Here is a 26592-nt window from a genome sequence, read left to right as displayed (position 1 = left end):
CCGTTAAGTGCTGCCCACAAGGCATTTAGGATGTCCGTGGCGATGTTTTCTTGTTCTTTTGGAATTGCTTTCGTTTAAGGCAGAGTAAAGAGAGTTGGCGAAGGATTGGAAGATGAGAATCTTGGCACTGTGTAGCCTCCTACTATATCAGGAAATTGATGGGTTACACGCTGTACTGAGGAGAACTTGACTGCGGTCCCTCGACCCAAGAACACCAACCCCGATGCCATTCCAGATTAAAGGGGGAAATGATAACAGGATTATGCGTGCAGTAGGATTAGTGCTCTGCCCTGGGAGCACTCAAAATCAAGTTCACTTACCCACTTGCTTTCTGAGCCCTTGATTCTGCCGGTAGCAGGGAGCAGAAAGGGGGGTGGGATGGGTGTACATCTGTGTGTTTCATCTGGGTAAAAATTAAATGGCTTCCTTACAGTCTCTGCGTCCCCGCCCCCCCCCGGGAGCATCCAAGGAGCATATTAGAATTCGAAACGTTCCAGAAGTTCAAAACAGTGGCCGGCCCTTTGGCTTAATTAGAGTTATCATCACACCCTCCCTTCTTTTGCAGAGTAACCCGGGAAGAATCTGTCTGTATTAATATGTCATTGTGTGTGGCCCAGCATGTTCTCAGTGACACATTTGTCATCTTCCCATTGCACACGGTTAGCTGGAGCTATTAGACATTATTAGCCACTTCCAGCGTTGTGTCTGAAACACGCTTCTCCCCGGTGTCATTCCTGCATTCCGCTCTGGAAGCCGGGCTAATAGGCTCATGGGTATGCGAGGACTTTCCCCCGGCTCCGCACTCTGTCTTGGGTCCTGCGGGTCCTGCCAGCAGTGACAGGTTGAAAGCTCACTATTAATAAGCCCTTTCTTGAATAGATGCTGGGTGCTGGATCCAGAGGGTGACACAGTACATGGAGAGGGTCCATTAATTTAGCCTTGTCTCTTTGGCTCAAGCTCGGATCCTTAGGGTTTTAGAAAATGCTGGTGCCTGTGTCGTACAAACATCCTTTTAATTGCTTATTTACCGTTCGAGTCAAAGAAGCGTTTTGCAGGGTGCGAGAGAATGCCTTTATTTATTAAGGATTGATATTTTTATAGTAGAAGATCCCCGCCTCCTGACTTTAAGATGGTCATGAAAGAGATAATCACTCCGGCGCCAGCTTCTGGTTTTTCCGTCGCCACCCCCACCCCTTCTTCCAGCAAACCCGGCGTTGTTTATTACCTGCCGTGGAGTCGTCATGTGGATGGAGCTGCAAAGATAAGTGTGATCCTTTAACCCCCGACCAATTGGATTTTGTGTATTGTTGCTTCCCACCTCCGCCTGCCTCCAGCCACACAGCACGCAGCCTGTACGCACCCGTCAAGTGCATGCATCCCTTCACACGCCTGTTTGTTCATGCTCACAGCACATGCGCATCTCCTCCGAGTCACAGTCCCCCCGCCGACACGCAGAGGGCTTTGCCCTGAAGCAGGCGTCCGCAGGGGTTGACACTCTAGCTGGCTTTCCTACAAGCTCTTTGACGACCTGGGAGTCCACTGCTCAGGGTCTCCCAGACTGGTGCCCGGCAAGGACCAGACGCTCTGATGAGAAGCAATAGCATTTAATGGCTGGAGGTAGCTGGAGACTGAAATGCAAATATTTCAAACTGATCCTTTTTTTAACACCCCTCCCCCCCCGCGGCCCCCCCCCCCCCCCGCCCCGCAAGCAAGAAGCTGATATTAACCCAGAGCCCTCACAGACTTCTAAGTGCCCTGCAGGGCTGGGGCTGCGTTTTAGATTCCTGTGCCGCAGACGGCCCGTTTTACGTTTATAGCACAGCAGGTGGAAAGGGTGCGAGGAGCGGGAGTCAGACTCTCCGTTTGTTTCCCGTGCACCCCTGGTGCCAGCTGCAGGACGTGGCACCTTGAGGCCAGTGCACTCGTTTTCAAACTTTGCTTTACTGCAACTCTACTGGGAAGCGGGGAGGCTGACGTTAGTGCGTGTCTACCATGTGCCAGCTGCTTTCTCCCTCCCAGCAGAGGCAGGGAGGCGAGGAGGTCGTGCTCAAGGAGGGAAAACGGACTAGCCCAGGTTCCCCGTTGGGGTTAGGAAGTAGGTGGCCCTTGGGCCTCACCTCCTGAGGGAACCAGCCCCAGGCTCTGTAGCCAGCCTCCTGGAGACAGTGACACCCACTGCAGGAAGCAGGCTGGCATCACTGCTGGTGCCTGGCATATCAGGGCCTTTTAAGAACCACCCAAAGGCTTCATTTTACTAAGTGGGGAGTCTGATGCCCCCGCATCAAGGGAACGGGGCATGTGTTAGCCCAGCTCATCGGCATGCAGAACCCTTTGTCCATTCAGCTCTGGGCAGCACTTAGCACAGCCAGGCCTGAGGCTGGAAGTCAGAGATGGACGGTACAGGCCCCTGTCCTCAGGGAACCATGTTGGGGGGATGGGGGAGTGAGGTGAGGTCGGGGGGGGGGTCATGGATCTACCCATGGCCACAGGTCATCTAGTGGTTTAAGTGTTATGGTATCTGCATACCTCCATAGCCCTGCCTCCCTCTTCAAAGCAGCACCCCTCACTACCACCCCATCCCTCCATCCCCCCACCCCCTAACCTGCTTCAGTTTCCTTCAGTGCCCTTGTCTAGGACGCTTCGGTTCGCTATGTTTATCATCTGCCTTCCCCGCTACGAGTAAGCTCCAAGAACAGAATCTGGTCTGCATTGCTCAGCGACACACCCAGTACCTCCGCAGCGCCTGGCGCATAGTCGGTGCTCTAATAACGAGATAAATATTAGCCGAGTGAATGGCATGACCTTGCTCCCAGGGCAGGGCTGGTGAGTTCAGGGTGCCTTGGTTCCTGAGTGTGCCACCTGAAGAAAGTCCGTGTGTTGCAGCATAGCAGGTGCTGGGTAGGAAAGTCGAGGAAGACATAGGATCTAGTGTATGCTTTACCATGAAGCTGGCAGTGTGGCTGTGGGCACATCACACGAATCTCTGAACTCGGTCTCTGGAGCTGTGAAATGGGCATAGCCGCCGCCCAGCTGCCTCCTTCCCGGGATGGCTGTGATCAAATGACATAAAAGGTGTAAAAACTTTGGTAAATAGGAAGCCCTCTGCTACTACAGTTGACCTTGAACAGCCTGGTTTGAACGGAGCAGGTCCACTTATACATGGATTTTTTTGATTTTTTTTTTTCAGTTGACCCACACAGTTCAAACTCACATTGTTCTAGGATCAACCGGTGACTGGGAATCCGAGTATGCAGAGGGCCAACCTACGTTACTGCACGGGCATCCCTGTCCCTAACCCCCGTGTTGTTCAAGGATCAGCTGTGTTTTAGAGAAAGGCCTTTAAAAAAAAATGTGGTCTGTGTCCTGGTGGGCAACAGCTTTTTTCACCCTCTGCAGTTCATGTGTCACTTTGCTCTTCATATCAAAACCACATTTCCAGAAGTGGGTTGTTTACGAGCCTGACTGTGCCTGTGATTCCGAAATAGAATCATTTATGCATTCTGAAGCAATCAATGAGCCAATTTTGGGTGAGGTGTATCTTCTGGCTTTTTGTTTTTAAATACAACCAGAACAACAACAACAACACTGTTCAGGTTTCAAGAAACCGCAGCATTTCAGGTGAAGGCCAAGGCCCTGCTAAGCACTCGTGTGTTTAAAAGCTGCTTTATTCTCTACCGAGAATGCATAAATGGGCTTTCCCCCCCCTTCTTTTCCAGCTCCAGCCCCCTAGCCTCCTTTCCCCTTTGAGAATGTGTGTTCCGTCTGCCGAATTGGCTATGGCTTTGCTTCGGCTGGCAGCCAGTTTTGTAGCTATGTCGCCTCCCCACCTGAGTTTTCCTAATATCAGCATCCTCCCCACTTTGAATGCAAAGCCAATGTTTCGGCTTCCGTAGACAAGCCTCTAGATGTGAAGCTGAGGGCTCAAGGGGAGGAACACAGTGACACAGTGCCGTGACATCAAAGGCCTGGGTCTTGGGGTCTTAGAAGGAGTGGTTCACCAAGGCAGCTTAACTGAAAGGTAACAAGACCCCAGGCAAGTCTTCACCACACTGAGGTGTGGGAGGCACTGCCTTCCCTTAGCGTCGCTCGCTCCCCCTTCCCCATGCATCCACTTAGCCTTGACCAGAGACGCAGACCCACCCTGTCCTCACCCTTAGCCGTTTTTGGAGCATGCGTCCAGAGGCGCACAGTCAGCTGATCTTTTGGAAAATCAAGGGAAGGGAGGTCTGCACCCAAGAGGTTAGAGATGGCTTTTGGAGATGGACCTGGGTTCATCTGAGAGTGTGCTTGGCTGTGACCTTGGGCAGCTCCCTTTGCCTCTCTGTGACTCAGACTCTCCATCCTTGAGCCTGCCTTGCCGTCCTCACAAACGGTCCTTGTCGCCGCTGCACATCCAGCGCTGAAAAACTATGGCCACGGAGGTCCCGCTGCAGGCATTGTGATGAAAAATGTTATCGACTGCGTTCGCTTGGCTTTGAAACTCTTCTGTTGTGTCTGCTTAGTTGGAAAAAGAAATAGTGCTATTGGGGGGAAAAATACTGGGACTGAGAGCGGTTTGAATTGCAGAGTCATTTACTAAATGTAGTTAATATTCCCATATAGACAGAGTTTCTTTAAAAATGTCTCCTATCTGCATTTTAGTCTCTGCATTTTCATTTCACAGCAGTAATCAAGCCCAGTGGCGGGATGGAATTGTGTGTCCCGACTGCCCTTAAAAATGGGAGGCAAGACAGATGCATGGCCCAGAGGTCAGTGTGTGACAGCGCTGTCCTGGACCCACTGCATTCCCAACCTTGTTTCCAGCATTCTTCCCCGATGGGCTGGCCTCCCAGGGGCCCTGACGAGGAGGGAGAGGAGGAGGCTGTTTCCAGAACCCATCAAAGCAATTAATGCAGGTGGAAGTGGTGATTTGACAACATGGGCATCGGCACTTTAAAAAGCCCGGTAATTTATTTGGACCACATCTGAAATGGTATGCGAGGATTCATTAAGAGGTTTCTGATGAAGAGAAGAAAAGTGGTCCAGCTTTCAGAAATTACCCTCCTGTGGAGGGAGGGAAGCTTCTCTCGTAAGTCCCTGGGGGGGGAGGTTTGTCTTCTGCATTTCTATCCTCCTGGCCCCGAGGGAGGGGGTGGTGTCCTTTGTTGTGTCTGGACCCAACGTGACTTTTCCCCTTTTCCCCATCTCCCTCCTTTTGCCTCCCTCCTCTTTCTTCTCAGGGGTCCCCGGACCTTTCCCAGATTTCTCCCAACTCTCCTGAACCCTCTCCCACTTCCAAGGGTCCCTCCAATCCTCTGCTGGGAAGGTCAGGATGCTCAGATGGCCCTCAAATTCCTTCTCACACCAAGTGTCTGTATCTTCACCCATCTCCTAGCTGTATTGTCTCTGAACAGGATCTGGGCCTCCTTTTTTTTTTTCATTCCTATTTTCAACTCTGTCCAGTATTAGGAACCTTTATTTGCCCTGGAAGTCCTGGCACATGGCTGACCCCCTGGTGGTACCTCTCCTCTCGACCTCCGACCGTGACATTTCCCAAGTTAGTAACCTTGACCTACTCTTCTCCACGGTCCCCTGCTGGGGATGTGGCCAGATTAGACCCTCCAGGCTTGACCTCCCCAGCACATCTCAGGCCACACTTCCCTGTTCTCCACCATCGCCACTGCGAGCTACAGCGCCCTCCTCACTGTCTCTCTGTCTCCCATCTCGCTCATCTGCCCACCAGTGCATTCAGCACCCGGGAGGCAGGGCTAACTTCCTAAATTTGGGTCCCATCAAGCCCCGGCCTACCCAGGGCCTTGCACTGGAGCTGGGGGCCTGCGGGGCAGAGGCTGAGCCTCACCCTTAACCACACTTGGCCAGGCAAGCAGCACACCCTCCTCTGAGACAAGGCTTTATTTCTCTCCACCTGTGGATGCCTGCGGCCCCAGCGCATGCTCCCAGCAGACCTTCCCTCGAACCCAAAGATGGGGGCAGCTGGGAGCCTTCTCCGCTCCCCCTCAGCCGGCCTCACCCCTGTCATGACACGGATAATATATGTCTTTGTATTTTCTTGGGTTGCTTCTGGGATGATGATAACCTTGCTATTGGCTTACAACGAGGCAGGCACTGTTTTCAGTACTCTCTATGTATAAGCGCATTTAAACCTCACCACAGCCCGACCAGGTTTGAGGTAGGCACCGCTTTTACCGCTTCATTTTGCAAAATTGCAAAGAGTTTGTCACTTGCCTCTTGTCACAAAAAAATGGAAAGTGGCGGAGGTTTTGCTGACTCGAGGGAATGTGCTCATCACCCCAACACCAAGAGAGAGGTGACACCCCACGATGCTAGAGCCTGGGCCCTGGAGCCAGACACTCTGGGTTCAAAGCTTTGCTCTGCCACTTTGCACCTGTGGCACCTTAAACAAGCTTCCCAACTATGATGCAGAGCCACTAGGAAATCTGGGTTCCCCCAGGGAGGGTCATCGTGGGCCACCAGGAGCTCTGCCCCCCGAGTGTTCACCACAGCCCCGCGAGAGGAAGAGGAAACCGGGCACGGGGAAGGGGCGGTGACAGCCCGAGCACACAGGTGGGAGGTGGCAGGATCAGACTGGAACCCAGGCCTTCCTGCCTCCGCAGCGTGCGCTCCTGGCCCCGGCTCTCAGCTGCTGCTCACCGAGGAGCTGGGTGTGCAGCCTGCCCGGTGCTGGCCAGAGCCCGGGTTCCGGGGATGCACGTGTCTTCCTTGATTTTTTTTTTTTCCTTATGGAAATGGTTTTGCAGCCTTTTGATGAGAAGAGCCACTAGGAACCCAGTCAGCCTGGGCCACGGCCCCCCCCTCCCCTCTATGCATTTTATTGACTAGACTTTGGGTGCAGGGGTGGCACTGGGCACGCTTTGCCTTTTTTCCTTTTTCCTCTCTTATCTCTCTCATCATGCCCTGACCCTTGTCAGGAGTTTATTTTGTATGTTGTCGTTGGAAATTCGCTAAATGGAGAACTGTAACCTCAACTCCACCCCCATCAGGGTAGACCCGCACTTATGCAGTCATGCCGTTGACGGGTGGAGTCTCTAAATCTGTCCGCGCTGTCTGCCGGGGAGACAGGATGAGAACGGGGTCTCCTGGGCCTCGTGTAAAAGGCTGGTGGTTGTCAACCCATCACGGACTGGACAAATAAAGGGCCAGTTTTTATGGTTCATGGGAACCATGAGGAGTAGAAGAGTCAGCCTGGACTTTTAAGATAAAGTGTGTGTGTGTGTGTGTGTGTGTGTGTGTGTGTGTGTGTGTGTGTGTTTTAATGACTACGATATATGAGTTCAATTTAGAAAACTTAGAAACCCCAGAAAAACACAAAGGAAGAAAAACTAAAATCATGGATAATCTCCACCCAGAAATAATCACGGTTGGACAATTTGACTCCTGCCTTTTACTAGCAAGTCCCCTGTGTCCCTATGCGTGTCAGTTTGCATTGGGAATTTTCTCGGCCATTCTGAACATAGATACGGAGCCTGCTTCTCTCACCAAACAGCACATCATGGCTATTTTCCCACCTTAATAAATGTTTCTAGACCATGACTTTCAGTGATTGCATAGTACGTCATTGCAAAGAGGTACACTGTTTCTTTAACTAATTTCGTCTTCCTGAGCTGTTTGTTGTTTTTGGCATTATCCATATTGCTGCTTTAAACATCCTTGCACATAAATCTTTAAGCCCATCTCTGATCATTCCTTGGGCTGTCTTTCTACAGTGGCGCTGGCTCAGGGGATAGACGGGTTTTTACGGCTTTGGTAACTGTGCCAGATTGCTCTTGGGGAAGAGTTGTTGTTTTTACAGTCCCTCCTACCGGCGTCAGCAGTGGATGAGATGCCTCATTTTTCCCAGCCTTGGCAACACTGGATATTATATTTCTTTTCCATTTTTGCCAATCTGATAGACAAAAAAGTATCCTATTTTAATTTGCATAATTTAAATAGGAAAGTAGGACTCCTGAGCATGTTTGTTTGTATAGCTGTATACGTGCATGCAATGTAGAAAATCTATAGCATATATAATATTATATATTGAATACACCATTATAACATGTACAATAATGTACATAATATCTATAACATATTCATTTATTTTTGGTATATAACATTTAAAAAATATGTCTTTATTGATTTTTTAGAGAGAGAGGAAAGGAGAGGGAGAGAAGACAGAAACGTCGGAGATTAATCCTGCAACCCAGGCATATGCCCTGACTAGGAATAGAACCAGCAACCCCTTGGTACATGGGACAATGCTCAATCCACTGAGCCACGCTGGCTGGGCAGGTGTATAAGTTATTGAAGTCCTACACCCACTTAATCATAAGAGTTTTTCATTTCCATGTCATCAAGTCTATCAGTCTTTTAAGAGATGGTTGATTTGCCCTGGCCAGTTTGCTAAGTGGTTAGAGCATCGGCCCACGGGCCCACGGGTCACAGATTCTATGCCCAGTCTAGGGCACATACCTTGGGTGCAGGTTCCCCAGCCCTGGTTGGGCAAATGGGGGAGGCAACCAATCAATGTGTCTCTCTCTGGTGGACGTGTCTTTCTCTCACGGCAATGTTTCCCTCTCACTCTCTCTCCTCCCTCCTTTCTACTATCTCTAAAAATCAATGGGAAAAATATCCTCGGGTGAAGATTAAAAATAAAAAAGATGGTTGATGCATTTACCTTGAATTTGGATTCTTCAGTCTGAGGGTGAGTTAAATTGGAAGCCTATCCTCTTGTTAACTGAGAATGTACAGGAATTGATGAGGGAATGTAGAGTCAGTGAGGAGAAACACCCCATCTGTGTATCCACTCATGGGCTGAGAAAGTGATATTGATATGGACGGATTTTCCTGATGGATGGTTGCACTGTACACATTGATTCTAGCAACAAAACACTCCATCGCAAACCCACCGAGGCTCACCTTAAACCATTATATTTATGACTCCTAGGATCGTGTTAGTTTTTCCCCAAAGCAAGAAAGAAAAGGATAAAGAGACGAAATTTAGAAGAACATTTGTAAAAGAACTTACTTAAATTATAAGAGACTGAAAGCCAAGCTTAGTGGGTAATTGAAGAATTGCATTAAAAAGGAATCAATATCTTTCTGGAATTTGCTTTGTCCTCATTTTGTGAGTAGCTTTGCCAAAGGATGGTCACTCTGTCACGATCTTGCAAATTTCTCTTGGCATTATCCCCAAGGACAACAATTTTCCTCTCTTCGATCCTTCGTGTTTTTCCTTTGAGCACAGCCTTGACTCACGAAGACATTTAGGAGCAAAGATGCTGGAGAGCAGGGCCTTGAAATGTCAGGTCCCTGTTCCCGCCTCTGGGATCCTGGCGTTGCCAGCGTGAGCAGACGTTTCCTCCTGCATCTCCACGCTGAGCCTCTGGAGAAGGCCAAACTCATAGAGGAAAGAGTGTGGAGGGAATGAACAGTTGATTTTTAAAAAAATCTACTTTCTGTGAGGCCCAAATTAAAGGCAAATTTAAACAGCATTAACGAAAACTGAAAAGGGGGAAAGAAGATACTGCTATTCCCGCCTTCCTAACAGGTTGTCATTTTTCTGCCATCTCCTCTGGCCTCATCCCTGTGCATTCACACTTCCTCAGTGGCTTCCGTTCATCTTTGCTTCGTACACACGTTGTTGTGTTGTCTCATGATCCTCTGTGGAACTGCATGGGGTCTTGGATGGGCTCACACGGCTGCTCTGCAGCCTAGTTGATATTCCCTGGTTGGGGGGGGGGGGGGGGTAGCAGCTCACAGAGGCGAGGTGGCCACAGAGAGCCGTACTTTGGTATACATCGAGTTCTTACCACACCACCACCTGCTTGGGTCAGCATTCCAGAAGAATAGAGACTAACAAGTTGTGGACTTTTGTTTAAGGGAATGTTTATAAATGACATGTGTTCTTAGACCAAAGTTAGCAGCAGCAAAGGATTTCTGGGGAGCGGAGGGTGAGAGGTAGAATGAGAACGCAGAGTTGTTGCCCAAGTGTCTGTGAAAAGTATCTCTGCCTCCAGCTCCTTGTGCAAGGTGTCTAATCCATGAGATGCACGTTAGCACTCATTCATCCACTCGGTAATTGTCTTATTGAGCATCTCCCTTGTGATTGGTGTGATTTAACACCCACTTTAAACTCTACAGATTCATTAGTAATATATGTACAACTAATTTATATTTAAATGGAACTGTGAGTGTCCTAGCAACCAAGGCAAAAAGGGAAATCAGTACTTTATTAGATTCTACTAGAGAACCCATTGGTACTTCAGGAGAGGTAAAATTCCTCATTGGCTTTCAGTGGAAGGCAGTGAATTTCAGGAGGAAGTCTTATTTCAATTGCATTTCTTCATTGTCTCTCATTCTATGTGGAATCATCCATGAACTCCTATCTTTCATATTTATTGATACCCCTGTAACCAAATCAGAAAAATGCCCTGCCTTCTCTGTTTATTGGGAAAGATGTAAATAAAAATAATCACTTGTGTAAGTATGTTGAGATGTGTTCTTTCAGGGTCAGGGAGCAGCATGTGCAAATAGCTTAGAGCACTTGATACTGTACGAAAGCCGAGGACAGGGGCTGTGGATGAGGCTGGCCAGGCAGCAGGATGAGCTGTGTGGGCTTGAGATGCACTGGAAGGAGTTTGCATTTTACATCGGAAGCAGTGGGAAACTTTGGGGGCAGGGAAGAGACACTTGCGTTTTAGAAGGACTCTCTGGCTGCCCTGAAGAGACTGATTTTGGAGGCTGGGAAGCTGTTGCAGTTCGTGGTCCCTCTAAAAGGTTATTAACACAGATAAAAATGTGTTATCTGTGCAGAGGGAAGGAGCTCTGAAGACAGAGGGCTAATTAGGGCTTTACTTTCTCATGGCATTAAAATATGCTGCCGCTGAGGCAGAGTCCACATCACCAATTTCCATCTTCCCTCAAGGTGATGAAGTTGATCAGCTAAAGAACATATATGCACTAGAGGCCCGGTGCACGAAATTTGTGCAAGAGTAGGCCTTCTTTCCCACGGCTGCCAGCACCGGCTTCCCTCCAGCACCCGGGACCCGGGCTTCCCTTTGGCCCCTGGCAGGCACCTGGGACCTGGGCTTCCCTTGCAGCCCGGCTTCATCCGGAAGGACGTCTGGTCTAATTAGCATATTATGCTTTTATTATTATAGATATCCCATAGATATGGACAGTAGTATGGTGAGAAAGGCACAAATTTGGAGAGTCCGAGATTCAAATTCAAGCCCTGCCTCTGATCATCCTCTCTGTGACCTACAATCTCCGTCCTTCCCTGTGCAATGGGAAGAATAAACCATGTGCTCATCACTGCTATGTTGCTATTACCAGTAACATTAACCATCACTTACTGGGCAGCTACTATGTGCCAAGCCCAGTGTAAGATGCTTTGTGTACATTATTGAATCAGGCCTCCTTATTTTGTCTGCATGCAACTCCATAAGGATAGGCATTAGTAGCACCATTTAACAGGTGAGAAAGCTGAGGCACAGGCGACTTAGTAAGTACCTTATCTAAAGTATCATAGCTGGGAAGAGATGGAACTTCGTTTGAAGGGCTTTCTAGTGAGTATATCTTCCACTGAAAAGCTCTCAGGAGGTCCTCAACCCAAGACACCTTTATATTTTGGTGCTTTGCAGTACTTTAGTCCCCAGATAAAGTCAGAAGATAGAGCCAAGATTTGCCTAAACTCTGATATTTCTGGAGCCTGTGGAAGGAGGCACAGGGAGGGTGGATACCTGCACCACAGCGACTCTGCTTTGCGAAAAGATTATTGGAAAGCCCCCATTCAGTCCTATCCACAGCCTCTATAGATAGGGGAATTACGACCTTCTATAGTCCCAGGTGGCACAGTGCTGCCCCCTGCAGGTGGTTGTAGGAACCACAACAGGGAGAGGCCTGGTTGCGTATGAAAACACACACACTGCTCCCTGCCTCAGGGAATTCCACCTTTCTCCAAACGAGAGTAGCGATTTTCAACCCGTGTGCCGCAAGAATTTTTAAAACATGCAGTACCTGACTGTTTAGTCAGGAGCACTGACCTCTTTTTCCCTAGATAGTCAATTAAAAAAATGACAACAGCCAACACAATAGCTGTCCAGTGTGAATGAATCAAAATCATACCTATTTTTTTTTGTCAGATTGGCAAAAGTATATATTTTTTGGCGTGCTGTACACTTTTAGTAATTGGCTTATGTGTGCCATGAGATGTTAAAGGTTGAAAGTTGCTGATATAGAGAATTAGATGCACATGTGATCCAAGATGCAGGTAATAGCTATGTTATCATAGCATTGTTTGTGCTGGCAAAAAACAAAACAAAACAAAAAACAACAACAACGAGAAACAACCTAAATGGTGTCCAGCAATCGGGGAGTGAGAATTCAGTGGTGGTTCATGTCTGCCAGGGGTTGCGATGTAATACAGAAAAAAAAAATGCGCTTAACATCATTGAACTGGTGAGGAAAGAGCCTCAAAGTGCATTTTTTTAGCGGGGAAAAACAGAAAAGGTGATTCACCTATTGATGGCGTGACACCTAGATTGCTATCATCATCTTGGCTTTTGCATTTTAATCGCAGAGACAGGCACAGAGAGGTTGGGCAATTTGTTCTGTGTCACACTGCCAGGAAACAGCAGAGCCAGGACTGAGGCCCCGGGTGTCTGGACCCCAAGCCCCAGCGAGGCCAGGTGGGATCAGCAAGAGGGGGCGTGTGCCATTCTTGCCTCTCTTCCCGATCACTTACCTGGATTTCAGACCAGCTCCCCATCCCGAGGGGGAGCATCTCTTTCCAAGAAGAGAAGAGCTTGCTCCTCGAGCAAGGTCTGCGCCCTGAAATAAGCCGATGACTCACCCTGAGTGTCCTCACTCAGGGCTTTCCCAGGACACTTTCTTTGCACACGTCCCTCAGGATAATAGTCTGGTAATCTCACAGCCTGGTGCTCCTCTGTATGCTTGCACTGGGTGCATGCTTTTTGGACATCCGCACATCCATGCGTTAACACACATCCTCTAGGCCCCTTACACTATGGCCCTCTCCAGCCTATTTCTCAGGCCTCTGCTAAGCAGAGTCATGTCAGCCTGGTCTGTGATTTTGGGGTTTCAGAGTTAGCTCTGAAGAGCTGAGGGAGACAAATTTGCCTCCTGAGAGCATTAATCCAAGTAGCAAGTTGTTAAGTTTGAAGACATACGCATATAATTTACATTTCGCAATCATAACATGCTGCCTGAATAGTCATCTGGTGACGGGGAGTGTCTTAGCCGTGCCATCTGCCGGGTCAGAGGGAGATGTCTTTGCTCGGACTTAGGGGGATGCCCGCAAGTCCTTAGGTCGAGTTTCACCACGAAACACATGATAAAAGGCACGAGAGCACCGCGCTCTGATGACCCTCTGCTTGCCGTGGATTCTCCAAAGCTTATGTTTTCTCTCTTTAGCCACAGCTCATTGAATTCTCAAGTGAGAGGCACGGTGCTAGTAGGGCGCCTCTACTAAAGAGAGAGAGAGTGGGATTATGGCCTTCATCTTACAGAGGAGAAGCCGAAAGGTGTGGCAGCTTGCATGAGGGGCACGACTAACGGGCAGCGGGTTCAGGGGGCTGGCTGGTTCTGCAGGTTGCCGCAGCGCGAGCGGGCACGGGTGACCGAGAGTCACCAGCCTGCACAGGCGGAGCTGTAAGCTGGGTGGTTTACCAGCCGTAGGCAGCTGCTTACGAAGGCAGGGCCCTCAGCATCGTCCCATTGCGGGGCGTCTCCCCAGCCTTCAGGTCCCTAAAGGGACCTCCACTACTGATGCGGTGCTGCGTTGAGGTGTGCATCCGGCCACACCTGCCCTTCCCCATCTGCCCTTCTGGTGTGTTCTTCAACCCTCTTGGCCCCTCCCAACTGATAACGGAGCCTCAGAGCCCCCGGATTCAAGATCTGGTTGAACGACCGTGTAGCCACCCAGGTGCCACAGTCTGAGGGCTCACTCCCTAAAGGGGAACCCGGATGTCCCCCAGGGGCAGCCCTCAGGCCTGGAGTCTGTCCCTGCACGTGCCCCTGATCGCTTTGCTGCCATGACCCGTGACCACCATGCGTGTCTGTGCTGCCTTTTCTTCTAAGTGCAGCCAGGGACCAGAAGATAGTGGAGTTGAACTTGGGGCAGCACCTCAGCCTTCGGTGAGTCCAGCCTGCTCACGGCCGGTTGACAAAACCGAGTCCCAGCGAGAGGAGGCCGTGGCCGTAGGTCACCCTGCGAGCCCGTGGCGCCCCGGGGGCCTGCCTGCGTCGTCGCTGTGTCTCAGCCAGAGTTCTTTCTGGTGGCCCTGCTGCCTGAGGCTGCCGGCTGCCCAGGCTCGCCCTGGTGCGGGAAGCCGCTGGTCCTCCTGAGACACGAATGGCCTGGTGCCCCTGGCGGTGGCTGAGGACTGCACGATCCCCAGGTGGCCTGAGCCTTGGGGACGCAGGGGCCATGATGGGTGCAGAAAGCCGGGGGGAGGGTGATCTGGGGAGAATGCATCGGCCAGATCTTTTTGGGAATTAGCTCCTTCATTTAGTGCCACCCTCTAAGATAATCAAGCGGTTGTTTGTACACCTGGACACAAGAGAGGACTAGGAAGTATAAACCCACTTCTTAGACCATCCCCACCTCCTCGCATGACACCCACGTGTTAGAGGGAATGGAGCCCTTCCGCAGGGTTCTCAGGGCCTGTCCCGGAGCCTCATTTTCTTCAGTTTCACCAGAAAAATAAAGAAGGTGGTGATGGATGTTGATTTTCTTACTCTTCAAGGCCCACTGGAAGCCCACACTTACCCTTCAACAGCCAAGAGCAGAGGGTCCGGAATGGTCCAAGTTTGAGTGACCATCAGATTTTTGGGTCCCAGAGGCTTGGGGTGCAGAGGGGAGGGGACCGGCCCAGGGCTGGGCTCCTGTGTCCTTGGCTGTGCCTCTCCTCGCTGTACCCTCTCTCTCCTTCCCATTTCGGGTTTCCACGGTCCCCTTCCGAAAACTACCAGGGGTGGGCAGCCTGTGGCAGCCTCGTTGACCTCCCAGGCCCTCTCCGGCGCCAGCCGCCTGTGGCGTTCTCATCAGAGGCATTAACCTCCTCTCGTTCTCAAGGTCATTGCCTGCCTATTTATAAAACTGACCAAGAGAATTCCACTATTGCCAGCAACCCAGAATACAAATCATGCTCTACGCGTTGGCTTCGTTCTCTCACCCACCTTCTTTTTTTTAACCCCTTGGACGAAGCTTTTCTACACCCAGTTTCTCTTCCAATGCAGACATGCCAGGGAAGAGCGGGGAGTGGGCTGTGCCTCTTGCTGAGCTCCTACTGTGTGCACAGCCTCTGGACCTCTCCCACGTGCTCTTGTTGAATCCACACAGCCCCGAGAAGCGGGTGTTGTCCTCCTTTCACATGTGCTGCTTTGAGAGAGGGAGCGACCGGCACTAGGACTCTATCCTAACAAGTGACAGAAGCCATTGCATCCAGTTCTGCCGGAATCCGTGTTCTCTCCACCTGCACGCCTCTAATTCTAGCGCAGCCTTCCAGGTCAGACGCGTAAGGGGGCTGCGGGGTGATGCCTGTGGATCTTGGGGTTACTTTCAGGATCATATATGTACTTTCTCACCCCATCAGGTCAGCCAGGCTTTTATGAGCACCTACTGTGTGCCTGGGGAAGCCTTGTCTCTCACCAGGCGTTAAGTGCCATGAGCATATGCCCACTTTGTTCTCTCCTGGCCTGGCACACAGTAGGCCCTCCGTCAGCCCTCATCGAATGAATGATGCGGCTCGGACTCTGCCCAGGTAAGAAGCAGAGAAGAGGCAGGCCAGTGGGAACCGCACTGAGCGGCCTGCAGTGCCCTCCCGGAGGAGGGAGCGGAGGGCAGGGAAGAGGGGCAGGAAGACGGTGTGGAGGGCTCGGTGTGGAGGGCTCGGTGGCCTCGGAGGTTTCTGCTGAGGCTCCATGAGCCCTGAGACCTACCTCCCCCTTTGCTCCAGCGGAAGCCCACCTGGTCTCGCGCTTCCTCCATGCTGCATCTCAGACTTGAACGGGTTTTCATTTTCCCAGCCGTTCTGTCCGGGCGTCCGGGGAATGCTAAAAGAGCACTGTGAATCTTCCCCTGCTCACCTCCTCAGAGATCCTTTGGTAAAGGCAGAACTTCCCCTCTCCTTATTCCTCTCCCGGGGACTAGCATTTAGCTAGGGGAGTGAGGGACCCGGCGCCTCCCTGCTCACTCCAGGATGTCAGAGTGTCCTTGGGCAGGTCCTGGGCAGCCAGGGCCCCCCTCTGCCCTTGAAAGCTCTGTCCTTGGCTGCATTTGGGGAGTCCGTAGAATAATGTATGCTCTGGATTCAGGCAAGCGGGGAGGACCAGACAGCAAAGTACCGCCCTCCCCCTTTGAGGCATAGTGTTGCTTTCTGGAAGCAGTGTACCCACATTCCGGAACAGTTGGAAAATATTGAGAGACAGGAAGAACAGAATAACGGTCACCCGGAGAGCGGCATGCGGGCATCTGGCACATCGCTCCTCAGTTTGGTTTGGTTTGTTTTTTCCCCGTGGGGTTTTCCCTTTACCAGAACTGAGATCGTTCTGTGAGGCATGGCTTACGTCCTTCTGACCCCACTGAACGTTGAACTGGGTCCCCTACCCTTGGCATTACAAAGTTTTGTAATGATTTTAAATGTGACTTTAGCGGCAGCATGAACTGTCACGTGTGTAGGGACCATCATTTACTCAAACGGTCCCCAGTTCCGGGGGGGTGTTTGCTGTTGATCCTGGTGCCGAACGCCCTTTTCTGGGGGGAACCCCGCTTCCTTGCAGCTACAGGTGCATCACGAGGAAGCAGCACGGCCGATCCCAGCTTCCACCCAGGGCGCAGGGTCTGCCTCCCCTCTCCTTGCGGCTGGTCCGTCTCACACTGGAACATACAGAATGAAGGTGCTCTCTACACTCACCATTAGTTGCTGTGGGTAACTCCTTAATAGCCGTGTGGACAGACTATGTCCCTCCGTTTACTCACCAGAATAATGGGACCCCCTCCCCCACAAGACTGGGTTCCGTGAGGAGTTCAGGAGACGAGGCATGCCAGGGGCAGACCGCCTGACACGCACAGGCCCTTTGTAAACGTCCCGCTGTCGTTATTATCAGTATGTTTATCTCTTTCCTGTCTTGTCTGTATTTTATCGGGGTCGCTGAGACCACCCCGAGTTCTGTGACACTAGCAGGGCTCGCAGGTTCAACATACAGTTGTCCTCGGGGCGAAGTTTGTCCCCGGCAAGGACACGCAGCGAAATGAGTTCAGGGAGCAGGGGCGCGGCAGAGGCTGCAGGAGACCGGGCACCAGCTTGCGAGTCCTCCCCACGGAGCGAGCTTCCTGCCCCCAGCACGGAACTGTGCCACAGGGGTGAAGTGCTGTCTGCCAGGGAGACTCAGCGCCAAGGGTTTGGGTTTGTTTTTTTTTTTGTTAATCCTCATCCCATGATATTTTTTCTATTGATTTCTGGAGAAAGTGGAAGGGAGGGGGAGAGACAGAGAGAGAGAAACATTGGTAAGAGAGAGACACATGGATTGGTTGCCTCCACACACACCCTGACCTGGGCCGAGGATCAAGCCTGCAACCGAGGTATTGAACCCGGGATCCTTCAGTCCACGGACCGACACTCTATCCACGGAGCCAAACTGGCTGGGGCAGTGCTACGGGTTTTTATTGGGGGCCCTCTGCCTGTACCCGCATTCCAGATCTGCGGAAGGAAAGCAAGTGGTCGGCATGAGCCGCGTGGTTTACGCAGGTAGGCCGGGCACAGCGAGCCCTTGTCAGGTAGGGAACGGTGGGAACACTCGAATGCAAGTTCCCAGGCGCCAGCCAAGCAGGCCTCCCCACGGTGCAGGCTCAGGCCTGCTCTGTGATGCTGAGACTATCTCTCCTGTGTTTGGACCCCAACAAGATAAGGGACAGAGGTCCTGGTTTCCATAGGACGGAACCCAGGGCTAGAGAAGGAAAGGCATTTAGGGACTGGCCTTCTCCTCTGTGAATGGGTCCCGAGAGGAAGCAAGTGCTGGGTCACGGGAGGGTGTCCCTCACTGCCCCTCCTGCTAACGCTGCATCCCTCTCTCCCCTCTCTCTCTAGGCGCTCAAGGGCTCCAAGAAGCTGGTGATGTCGGTGTACTCGGCGGGACGCATCCCCGGGGGCTACGTCACCAACCACATCTACACCTGGGTGGACCCACAGGGCCGCAGCATCTCCCCGCCCTCCAGCCTGCCCCGGCCCCACAGCGGTGCCCTGAGGCGTGAGGGCGACCGGAGGAGCACCCTGCACCTGCTGCAAGGCGGGGATGAGAAAAAGGTGAGCTGCCCGCCTCGGCCCGGCAGGCCGACCTGAGGCGGGGTCTGTGAGGGAGGCTGGCCCCTGAGACAGGTCTTCTTGCTAAGCCCAGCACAGGGAGGCCTTTTAGAGGCTGGAAGGAGGGGTTGGTCCTGTCGGGGTTCTGTTCGTTCTTTTTGACCTGTGCAGGCTGTGTTACAGTGCAGACCAAGGTGCTGCAGCAAAGCCTGTGACGTAAATAAGATTGGGTGTCTCTCCTGTCACAGCGAAACCGAGGGGACAGTGTAGGCTGGAGGGCAGCGCTGTTCCACATCTTATTCTGGGGCCCGATTCCCTCCACTGCTGTCCTCTAGGACAAAGCTCAGAGCTTCCCTTTAAACTAGAAATGACTTAACTTCTCAGCAGTTCTGACCCAGGCGCTTAGCCACGCTTGCTGCCAGGACTTCATGCCCTAGAGCAGTGGTTGGCAAACTGTGGCTCGAGAGCCACAGGTTGAGAACCGCAGCTGTAGAGCCTGAGACCATCGGAAAACACAGATATTTACATTACGATTCATTAACAGTAGCAAAATTACAGTTGTGAAGTAGCAACGAAAATAATTTTATGGTTGGGGGTCACCACAACATGAGGAACTGTATTAAAGGGCCGCGGCATTAGGAAGGTTGAGAACCACTGCCCTAGAGGGAGCCGGTTGCAGGGCTGGTCTGGGCTGTAAGGAACAGAAACCGGTCCTGGTCACCCCCACAGAGTAAGAATTTGCTGGCAGCGTGTGGCAGTCCCAGAACTGAAGCCGAGAAACTGGGGGTGCAGCCTCCAGAAGAAAGGGATCTCCTCCCTTTCAGTTCTCTGCATCCTTCCCCTCAGCATTCCTATTCCAGGGCGGTGCACCGGATTGGCTGGTGGGGAGGGCTGGGCAATTTGATTGACAGAACCACCAAGACTGTCCCTGGTGGGGGAGGGGTTGTCCAAAGCCCCACGGGATGTGGTAACCTGAAGAGGGACAGGGGCCTCAACAGACGCCCTCCACAGAGCCCGCCTCTCCCTGGACGGATTCTTAAAATATTGTGGAAAGGACTGGGAGATGGTGGTCCCCCTGATGTTTTAAACTTCACTCTGGGGGCTGTCTGCATCCCCCCCCCCCCCCCCCCCCCCCGTGTCGCTCCTGGCACTAGGAATGTCACACCTGCAAGCAGCTCTCTGGTCCTTCAGGACCTTGACACCGGCAGCCTCCTGGAGGCCACAGCGCGCCTTCCCTCTGGAGACTTCCTCAGCTTTCCTTTCCTGTCGAGAGGACCGTAACATTTATTTAATGTTTTGTGTTCTTTGTGCTCAAACATCGATCTGCAGGCGAGACAGAGATGGCAGCCGCCTCTGTGCCAGGCGAGAGGTAGTGGGTAGCCAGCTGGTAGGCACCACTGGATCCGCCTGGGCTTCTTCCAGGGAGGCAGGGCTGGGTGGGGGTCAGCCCCCTCGCCCCCCAGGCAACCTTGCTCTCTGGCCGTCTTGAGAAAGCAGCGGTGCCTGTGGCCTTGACTCATTTCCAAGTCCGGCCTTCCAGGGTGAGGCAGAGGACTGGCTTTATCCTTTTCTCCAGCCCCGTCCCTCGGGGTAGGACATAATCTTAGAGTAGGAATTCTCTTCTCGCTGGTGGAGGGCTGGCTGGGGGTGCTGGGCTCTGTACTTACAGCATCTGATTGAATCCGCCGACTGCCCTGCAGGGCAGGTGTCCTTATCCACATCTTACAGGTGAGGGGTCGGAGACTCAGCACTCAGCACCTAGGACCCATGCAGCGAGGCCCCCTGAACTTAGTGAGGTCCTGGTGTGCCTGAGGCTGTTGTGGGAAGTGGGAATAGGAGGTCCTGGGAGGAGTGAGACAGTAACCCAAAAATGAACATAAGTCAGCAAGAGCATTAAAGTGGTAAAGACGGACGGAAGGAGTGAAATCAGGAGAGGGGAGAGAGAGCGACGGGGAGGGAGGCACTGCTTGGGAGGAGGTGGTCAGGTAGGGCCTCTCCGAGGAGCCGGTTCCAGAGTGAAACCGAGAGAGGAAGAGAAAGCCACCGTGCGCCATCTGGGGGCTGAAAGCCCCAGGCAGCAAGGACAGCGCATGCAAAGGCCCTGAGGTGGGAACAAGCGTGGCATCTCGGGGCTGAGCGAGGAGGACCCTGCCCCTGGAATTGAGTGGACGGGAGGGTGGGGAGGAGAGAAGGTGACCTCTGGGAGTCTAGGGGTGACTACGTAGGAATGCAGAAGACAGAGGCTGAGAGAATTGGGCTCCCCGGAGGCCCATGCTTCAGAAGGCAGCAAAGACCCTAGGCCACCCCAAGGAGGCCTTCGCAGACCTCAGCGCTCCCGACGGCAGCTTCTGCCCTGTCCTCGTGTCTCCTCTCGCTGGTACAACATGGAAACCCCCGCGTCCTTGTTGAGCAGGGCCCTGGGGAAGTGTCTCTGGAGCCCTCACTCTGGCTCCCTGGGCCTGACCCTTCTGTCCAGTGGCCTGGTCGCATCTAATATTCTAAATAGCTGTGACCCGACTCCCGGGTGGACTTCACACCCAAACTTCAGAAATCCTAACCAGCTGGGTGACCTTGTACAAGGGATATAACCTCTCCGGGCTTCAGTCTCTCCTCTGTAAAATGAAGACAATAATAGGGCCTACTCTCCCCACTGCTGTGCCAGTTCTGTGGCGGTAAGGATCTTGGTTCTGTGCCCTGGTGGTGCCTAGCACAGCACAGGCTCTCAGTAACTATCGAGTGAATGAATGAATGAATGAATATAGACTGGTCAGTACATGCTAGAAGCTCAGTAAACATTTGCTGGGTTTGCATATAAGTCCTGTTTGATTAAACCCACGCGTACACTGTTCTTTGCAGAGTTAACCAGTTAACGGCCACGATATTTTGAATTTAATTTAAAAAGGTCCGCCGCTTGCGTCTCTAGACGCTTATGGCGTACAAATGGTTCACAGAGGATATAACTTGGTGGTCCTCATGACCCCCTCCTTGGGTTCTGTTAATTTCCTAGAGCAACTCACAGAGCTCAGGAAAACAGCTTGCTTACCGTTTACCAGTTTGTTGTAAAAGGATTGGATAAAGGCTACAGATGAACATCCAGATGGAAGAGATGTGTGGGGAGGGACGCAGAGCTCCGGTGCTCTCTCCAGATGTGCCCCTCTCTCCAGATGTGCCCCTCTCCCTTTGCCTTCACATGTTCACCAACCCAAAGTTCCCTGCACCCTTACCACTGGGACTTTATGGAGGTTCCTCACATAGGCCCGATCAGTTAACTCCCCTTCCAGCCCCTCTCCCTCTCTGGAGAATGGGGGTGGGAGGTGAAAATTCCAAACTCCTCATCATGGTTTGGTCTTTCTGGTGACCAGGCCCCAGGCAGGAGCCATCCAGGGACCCACCCAGAGTCACCTCATTGGAACAAAAGACGCTCCTACTGCTCTTACCCCTTAGGGATTTACACGGGTCTCAGGAGCTCAGGGCGAGGAATGGGGTTGAAGACCAACTATATATATTTCTTGTTATAAATCACAGTATCACACCTGGTTTTAGCACTTCCCGACCGTGTGGCCTTGAGAGAGTCACTCAACCTTGGGTGAGCCACTTAGGTGTCCCGCTCCTGGGTTTGGGGATGGTCACGGCAGCCATGTGGGACTGTCTCAGGGATCACTGGTCATGTGTGTAAGCACAGAGCACAGTGTCCGGGATATAGTCATTAATTCCAGTGACAACCATCGCTTACCGAATGCCACCTCGGCGCTAGGTACCTTTCATATATTTTTGCCCCCAAATGCTTATTGACATCATCTCCTGGGGTTGCTCATATTGCTTCCTGGGCAGGGTCGGGGTTCTAGGCCAGGCAGGAAGGGGGATGGCGGTGCCTGCTCCTTGTAGGTTGTGTGCGAGGATTTCACTGATGGGGAAACTGAAGGTCAGAGAAGTGATGGGCCTTGCCCCACGGTTGCCCAGGAGTAAAGGGCAGAAGCAGGATTTGAACTCGGGCCTTCAGGAGTCAGTGTGGTGCTCCGCATAAATGCCTGGCCTCTGCTAGCTGTTGGCTGTGACCGTGGCCACATCCTTTCATCCTCCAGCCTCAGTTTTCTCATCTGGAAAATGGGGATGGTAAGAATAAAGCCGTAGAGGAGGAGAGGGGATGAAATGAGGTAATTAATGCATGTGAAGTGCCTGGGATTTAGGAAATGCATCTAGTCACCAGCTAACCTAGTGAGTTATCATTACTCCGTTCCTATTATTGGTGGGCGTGGTGGTCTTTTCGGGGAGCCAGGCTGCCTCCCCGGACTGTCCTTTCCCATCTGTGAATCTTGTTTCCTACCAAACGCCAGCTGGATTTCCCGCAAGTGATTGAGGCCGATTACTGTGTGGTTGATGGGACTATTATTACAGTTCTGTAATAAAGACTCCGTTTTATTCCCTGCGAAGGATTTATGGGGAGGTGGCGGCAAGGCGGGAGGTTTGTTTTCATCCTTAGTATTCAGAGGGTGAGCCGCAGACGACTCCTGCCATCTGTGTGTTCCTGGGCTCCTCTGGGCTCTCTCCCCAGAACCTTTGTGTCCTGGAGCTGGAGGGACCAGGTGGGGGTGGGGCTGGGGGTGTTGGGGGGCAAGAGAACAGACCCCAGGTCACCCAGTGAGCAGGGCTGAGTTCGGCTGGTTCCAGGCCTAAAGGCACAATATGGAAGACGGGGTTTGTTCTACCTGGCAAAGTGGGGGTTCCAGGTGGGGACCGCCCACTCATCCTCAGCCCGCCTCGCTGGTCTGAGTCCTGCCTCTGCCCTCTCGCCTGTTTTAAGTGCACACCCTTCCCTGTGGGATCTCCAGAAAGGGGCCCTCTCTCCTGTTTCCTCCCCAGGAGTCTTTCTAAAACCCCAGGCTGAGCCTCTCTCCCCTGCGTAAGGCCCAGGCGTGGCCTCGCTCACAGCCCCGCACATAGGCTGGTCTTGTTTCTCCCTCTCCCTCCCTGCCGCCTCCATACAAACAGAATCCTGCGGTGACCCCAGGGGCTGTGCACTATCCAGATTCCAGCTTCGGAGCTTCGGCCCTCCCCTTGCCCGGGCCCCCTCAGCCGTCAGGATCCCAAGGCCCTATTTCCAGGAGGCTCCCCCTCCCATCTCATCAGAGACGTCCCTTTCTCCAGGAAACCTCCCTGACCACCTCACTCCCGTCAGGGCCACTGTCCCTTCTCTGCACCCACACGGTCCCTGGGCCACCCACCACGCTCCGGTCACACTGTTTACTGGTCCCGCTGCCCCTCTAGACGGAGACCCTTGCGAGCAGGACTGTCTGGGGCACGTGTGGGTCCCCTGGCCCACACTGGGTCTGGGCGCCCGCTGTGTTTGTAGAATTAAGGGCTACTGAAGCAGCGCCCCTGTGCTGTGTCAGGATGGATGGCAGAGGCGGAAGGCCCTGGGGAGGCAGGAGACCCTAGGGTGGCGGGTTGTGGCACCCCAAGCCTGGACTCAGCCTTGATCCTGAGGAGGGAGCTGGGAGATGAGGGAGACCCAGGCCCCGAGCAGGCCCTCCCTGATGGAAGGATGCGGTTAAGGGCCGCCAGTGGAGGCAGAGAGAGTCCATGGCCCGCAGTGGGAAGGAGTGGTGCCTGGAGTGCTGAGGAACTCTCGTATGAGCATCAGGGCATCCCTAGCGGTCATCTCCCTCAGCGCCTCCCTTTTCCTGCACGCGTAACTGCAGCCCAGGGGAGAGGGGCTTCCCCAGGTCCCTCCGCAAGTTGGAGGCAGAGCTGGGGCAGAAGCTGCCATGTCCCCAGGGATCTTGCGGACCTGAATCCACGTGCCCCTCAGGGACTGGGAGTGACTGCAGCCTGCTGCCCCCCGAAGTTCATGGCCCTCAGTGCTGTGTCCTGTCCCTCCTGCAGGTGAACCTGGTGCTGGGGGATGGCCGGTCCCTGGGCCTCACCATCCGCGGGGGAGCAGAGTACGGCCTCGGCATCTACGTCACCGGCGTGGACCCGGGCTCCGAAGCAGAAAGCAGCGGGCTCAAGGTGAGGGGCCCCCGACTCCCACGGGAGGGGATGGGGTGCTGGGCTGCAGGCGTGGGGGAGGGAGGGACCACCTGAGCCACGCGGGAGCTCTCGGAGGCTGATTGCAGTCAGCCTTCCAGCAGCGCAGTCAGCATCCACCTTAGGGACTGGCCCCAGCCGGAGCCCTTCCCCGGTTGCATCCTCTCACTCACGGCGCAGAGCGAGCGGCAGGAGCTCTGTCCCAGCTCCCACGCCCCGAGTTCCCCGCTGTCCTCGGCGCAGGGTGCCTCCCACATGGTGCTGGGCACCCGGCCAGCCGGGCTCTTTGTGGCTGCTGTTTTGCAAACACTGCTGATGGACTGCGGTGGCCCTGACTTCAGAGTTTATTACGGTGCTTGGAGCGGGAAGAGGGGAGAAAGCCGCGAGCTGGGCCGGGGTTGTACTGGGGCAGCTTCGGGGCTGGCATTTGATCCAGGGCAACCAGCAGTTATTGAAATATTATTATTAATTCACGTCTTAAAGAGGGCTCACTGTGTGCCCAGCATTCGTAATTGACTTCACAGGTATCATCTCCTGGAACCTTCACGCTATCCTGTGGGGTAGGGCCTTTTTACCCACGTTTTCCAGCTGGGTAAACTGAGGCATGGAGAGGTTAAGCAGGCTTACCCAAGGTCACACAGCAGATGGGGCCCAGGCAGTCTTGATTCCTGGAACGCAGCCGAGATGAGACTGTGTCTCCATAACAAAGGGCCTGAATGCCCCATAATGGTGGGGAACCTGATCCTCTACGCAGAGGAGAGGAAAGGTCATGGCGGGTCAGAGTGGTGTTCAGGGGATCCTCCGGAGCCATGCTGTGGGGTCCGGCTGGAGTGGTGGACAGACAGGCCTCTGTCGTGTCAGCTTCTCTTAGGAAATACAGTGTAGCGGGCAGAGCTCTGTGTTTGGAGCCAGGAAGACTGGATTCAAATCCCAGATTGCGCTTTTGCTTTAATAGCTGTGTGACCTTGGAGAACCCCTTGACCTCTCTGGGATTCCCGTCCTTTTCCCAGGGAATCATAAAAAATGACATGTCTTTCTCAGGATTACTGAACTCACAATAACGTTAATAACAGAGGTTAAATATTGAATGTCTAAGTTATGGACTGAATGTTTGTGTCCCCCCGCAAATTGATGTGTGTCAATGCTAACCCCCAGTTTGGTGATGCCAGGAGGTGGGGCCTCTGGGAGGTGCTTAGGTCCCGAGGGTGGAGCCTCATGAATAGGATTCATGTCCTTAAAAAGGGGGACCCCCGAGAGCGCTCTCCACTATGAGGACATCAGGAGAAGTTGGTGCTCTGAAACCTGGGAGAGAGTTCTCACCAGAACCCGACCAGGTGGCACCCTGACCTCGGACTTGCAGCCTCCAGCACGGGGAGGAGAGAGGGAATAAATGTTGCTTCTGAGCCACCCAGTTGCTTTGTTACACAGCTGGGACTGACTGAGACAAACTGTTCTTTCCCAAGTGCTTTAAGCCTCCCGGCACCGCTGTTAAATGCCTTCTTTCGCTGGCCCATTGCACAGGCCCAGCCTCTGAGACAGTTTGCACAGCTAGTGAGAGGGAAAGCCAGGATTCGCCTTTGGGAATCGGGGTCCTGGTTCTGAACTGTGCTCGGAACCAGGCCAGCGGGTGGGTAGTAGGTGCTCCACAGAGGCCGGCTGGTTCTAGGTGGTTCTGAAATGCCCCGGGTCTGGGCGCTTGCTGTGCTCTCGGCCAGTTGAGATGGTACCTTGTTGGGTCTCCAAGAGGAAACAGTCTCCTGGTAGTCTGTATGCAGATTGTGTTCAATAAATGTGTTATTTTGAAATAATTTTAGATGTACTGAAAAGTTGCAAAGACAGTTCCCCTTTTCCTTCATCTAGCTTCCCCTGATATTAACATCTTGTATAAGCAGGGTGCATTTGCCAAGACAGGAGCTGACATTATTGGTGCTATACTGCTAAACCCATTCCAACTTCCTATTCAGAGTTCACAGTTTTCCCACTTTGGTTCTAGAATACAGTCTAATCCAGCACACCACGTTGCATTTAGCCTACAATTTTAATTCCATTTATTCCCCCCCCCCCCAAAAAAAAAAGTTTGAAGGTAGTTTCAAAACACAAAGTAAAGATGCCTATTTTTTTTTTTTAAATGAGTGAGAAAATTGGGAGGAAGAACAATGGGGCAGAGGGAAGAGAGAAAGCCGGAGTGAGAATCTTTCCAGAACACTTGCGATGCGGATTGCACACCCAGCCACAGGCAGGA

At 52.7% G+C, this 26592-nt stretch overlaps 1 protein-coding gene across 4 annotated transcripts in view; it reads left to right on the top strand.

Annotated features, from left to right (window-relative positions):
- Window positions 1-26592, top strand: part of WHRN (whirlin) — a 64497-nt gene that overhangs the window by 5509 nt on the left and 32396 nt on the right. For all 4 annotated transcript variants that reach the window (XM_079789957.1, XM_079789956.1, XM_079789955.1 and 1 more), the window contains exons 2-3: window positions 18111-18326; window positions 24207-24332. In XM_079789957.1, coding sequence (XP_079646083.1) covers window positions 18111-18326; window positions 24207-24332 — 342 coding nt within the window. The remainder of the gene's footprint in view (window positions 1-18110; window positions 18327-24206; window positions 24333-26592) is intronic.

The sequence above is a fragment of the Cnephaeus nilssonii genome (genome assembly GCF_951640355.1).
Source record: "Cnephaeus nilssonii genome assembly, chromosome: 14".
NCBI lineage: Eukaryota > Metazoa > Chordata > Mammalia > Chiroptera > Vespertilionidae > Cnephaeus > Cnephaeus nilssonii.
Note: the sequence above shows the minus strand (reverse complement) of the source record. Positions and strands in the feature narration are given on the sequence as shown.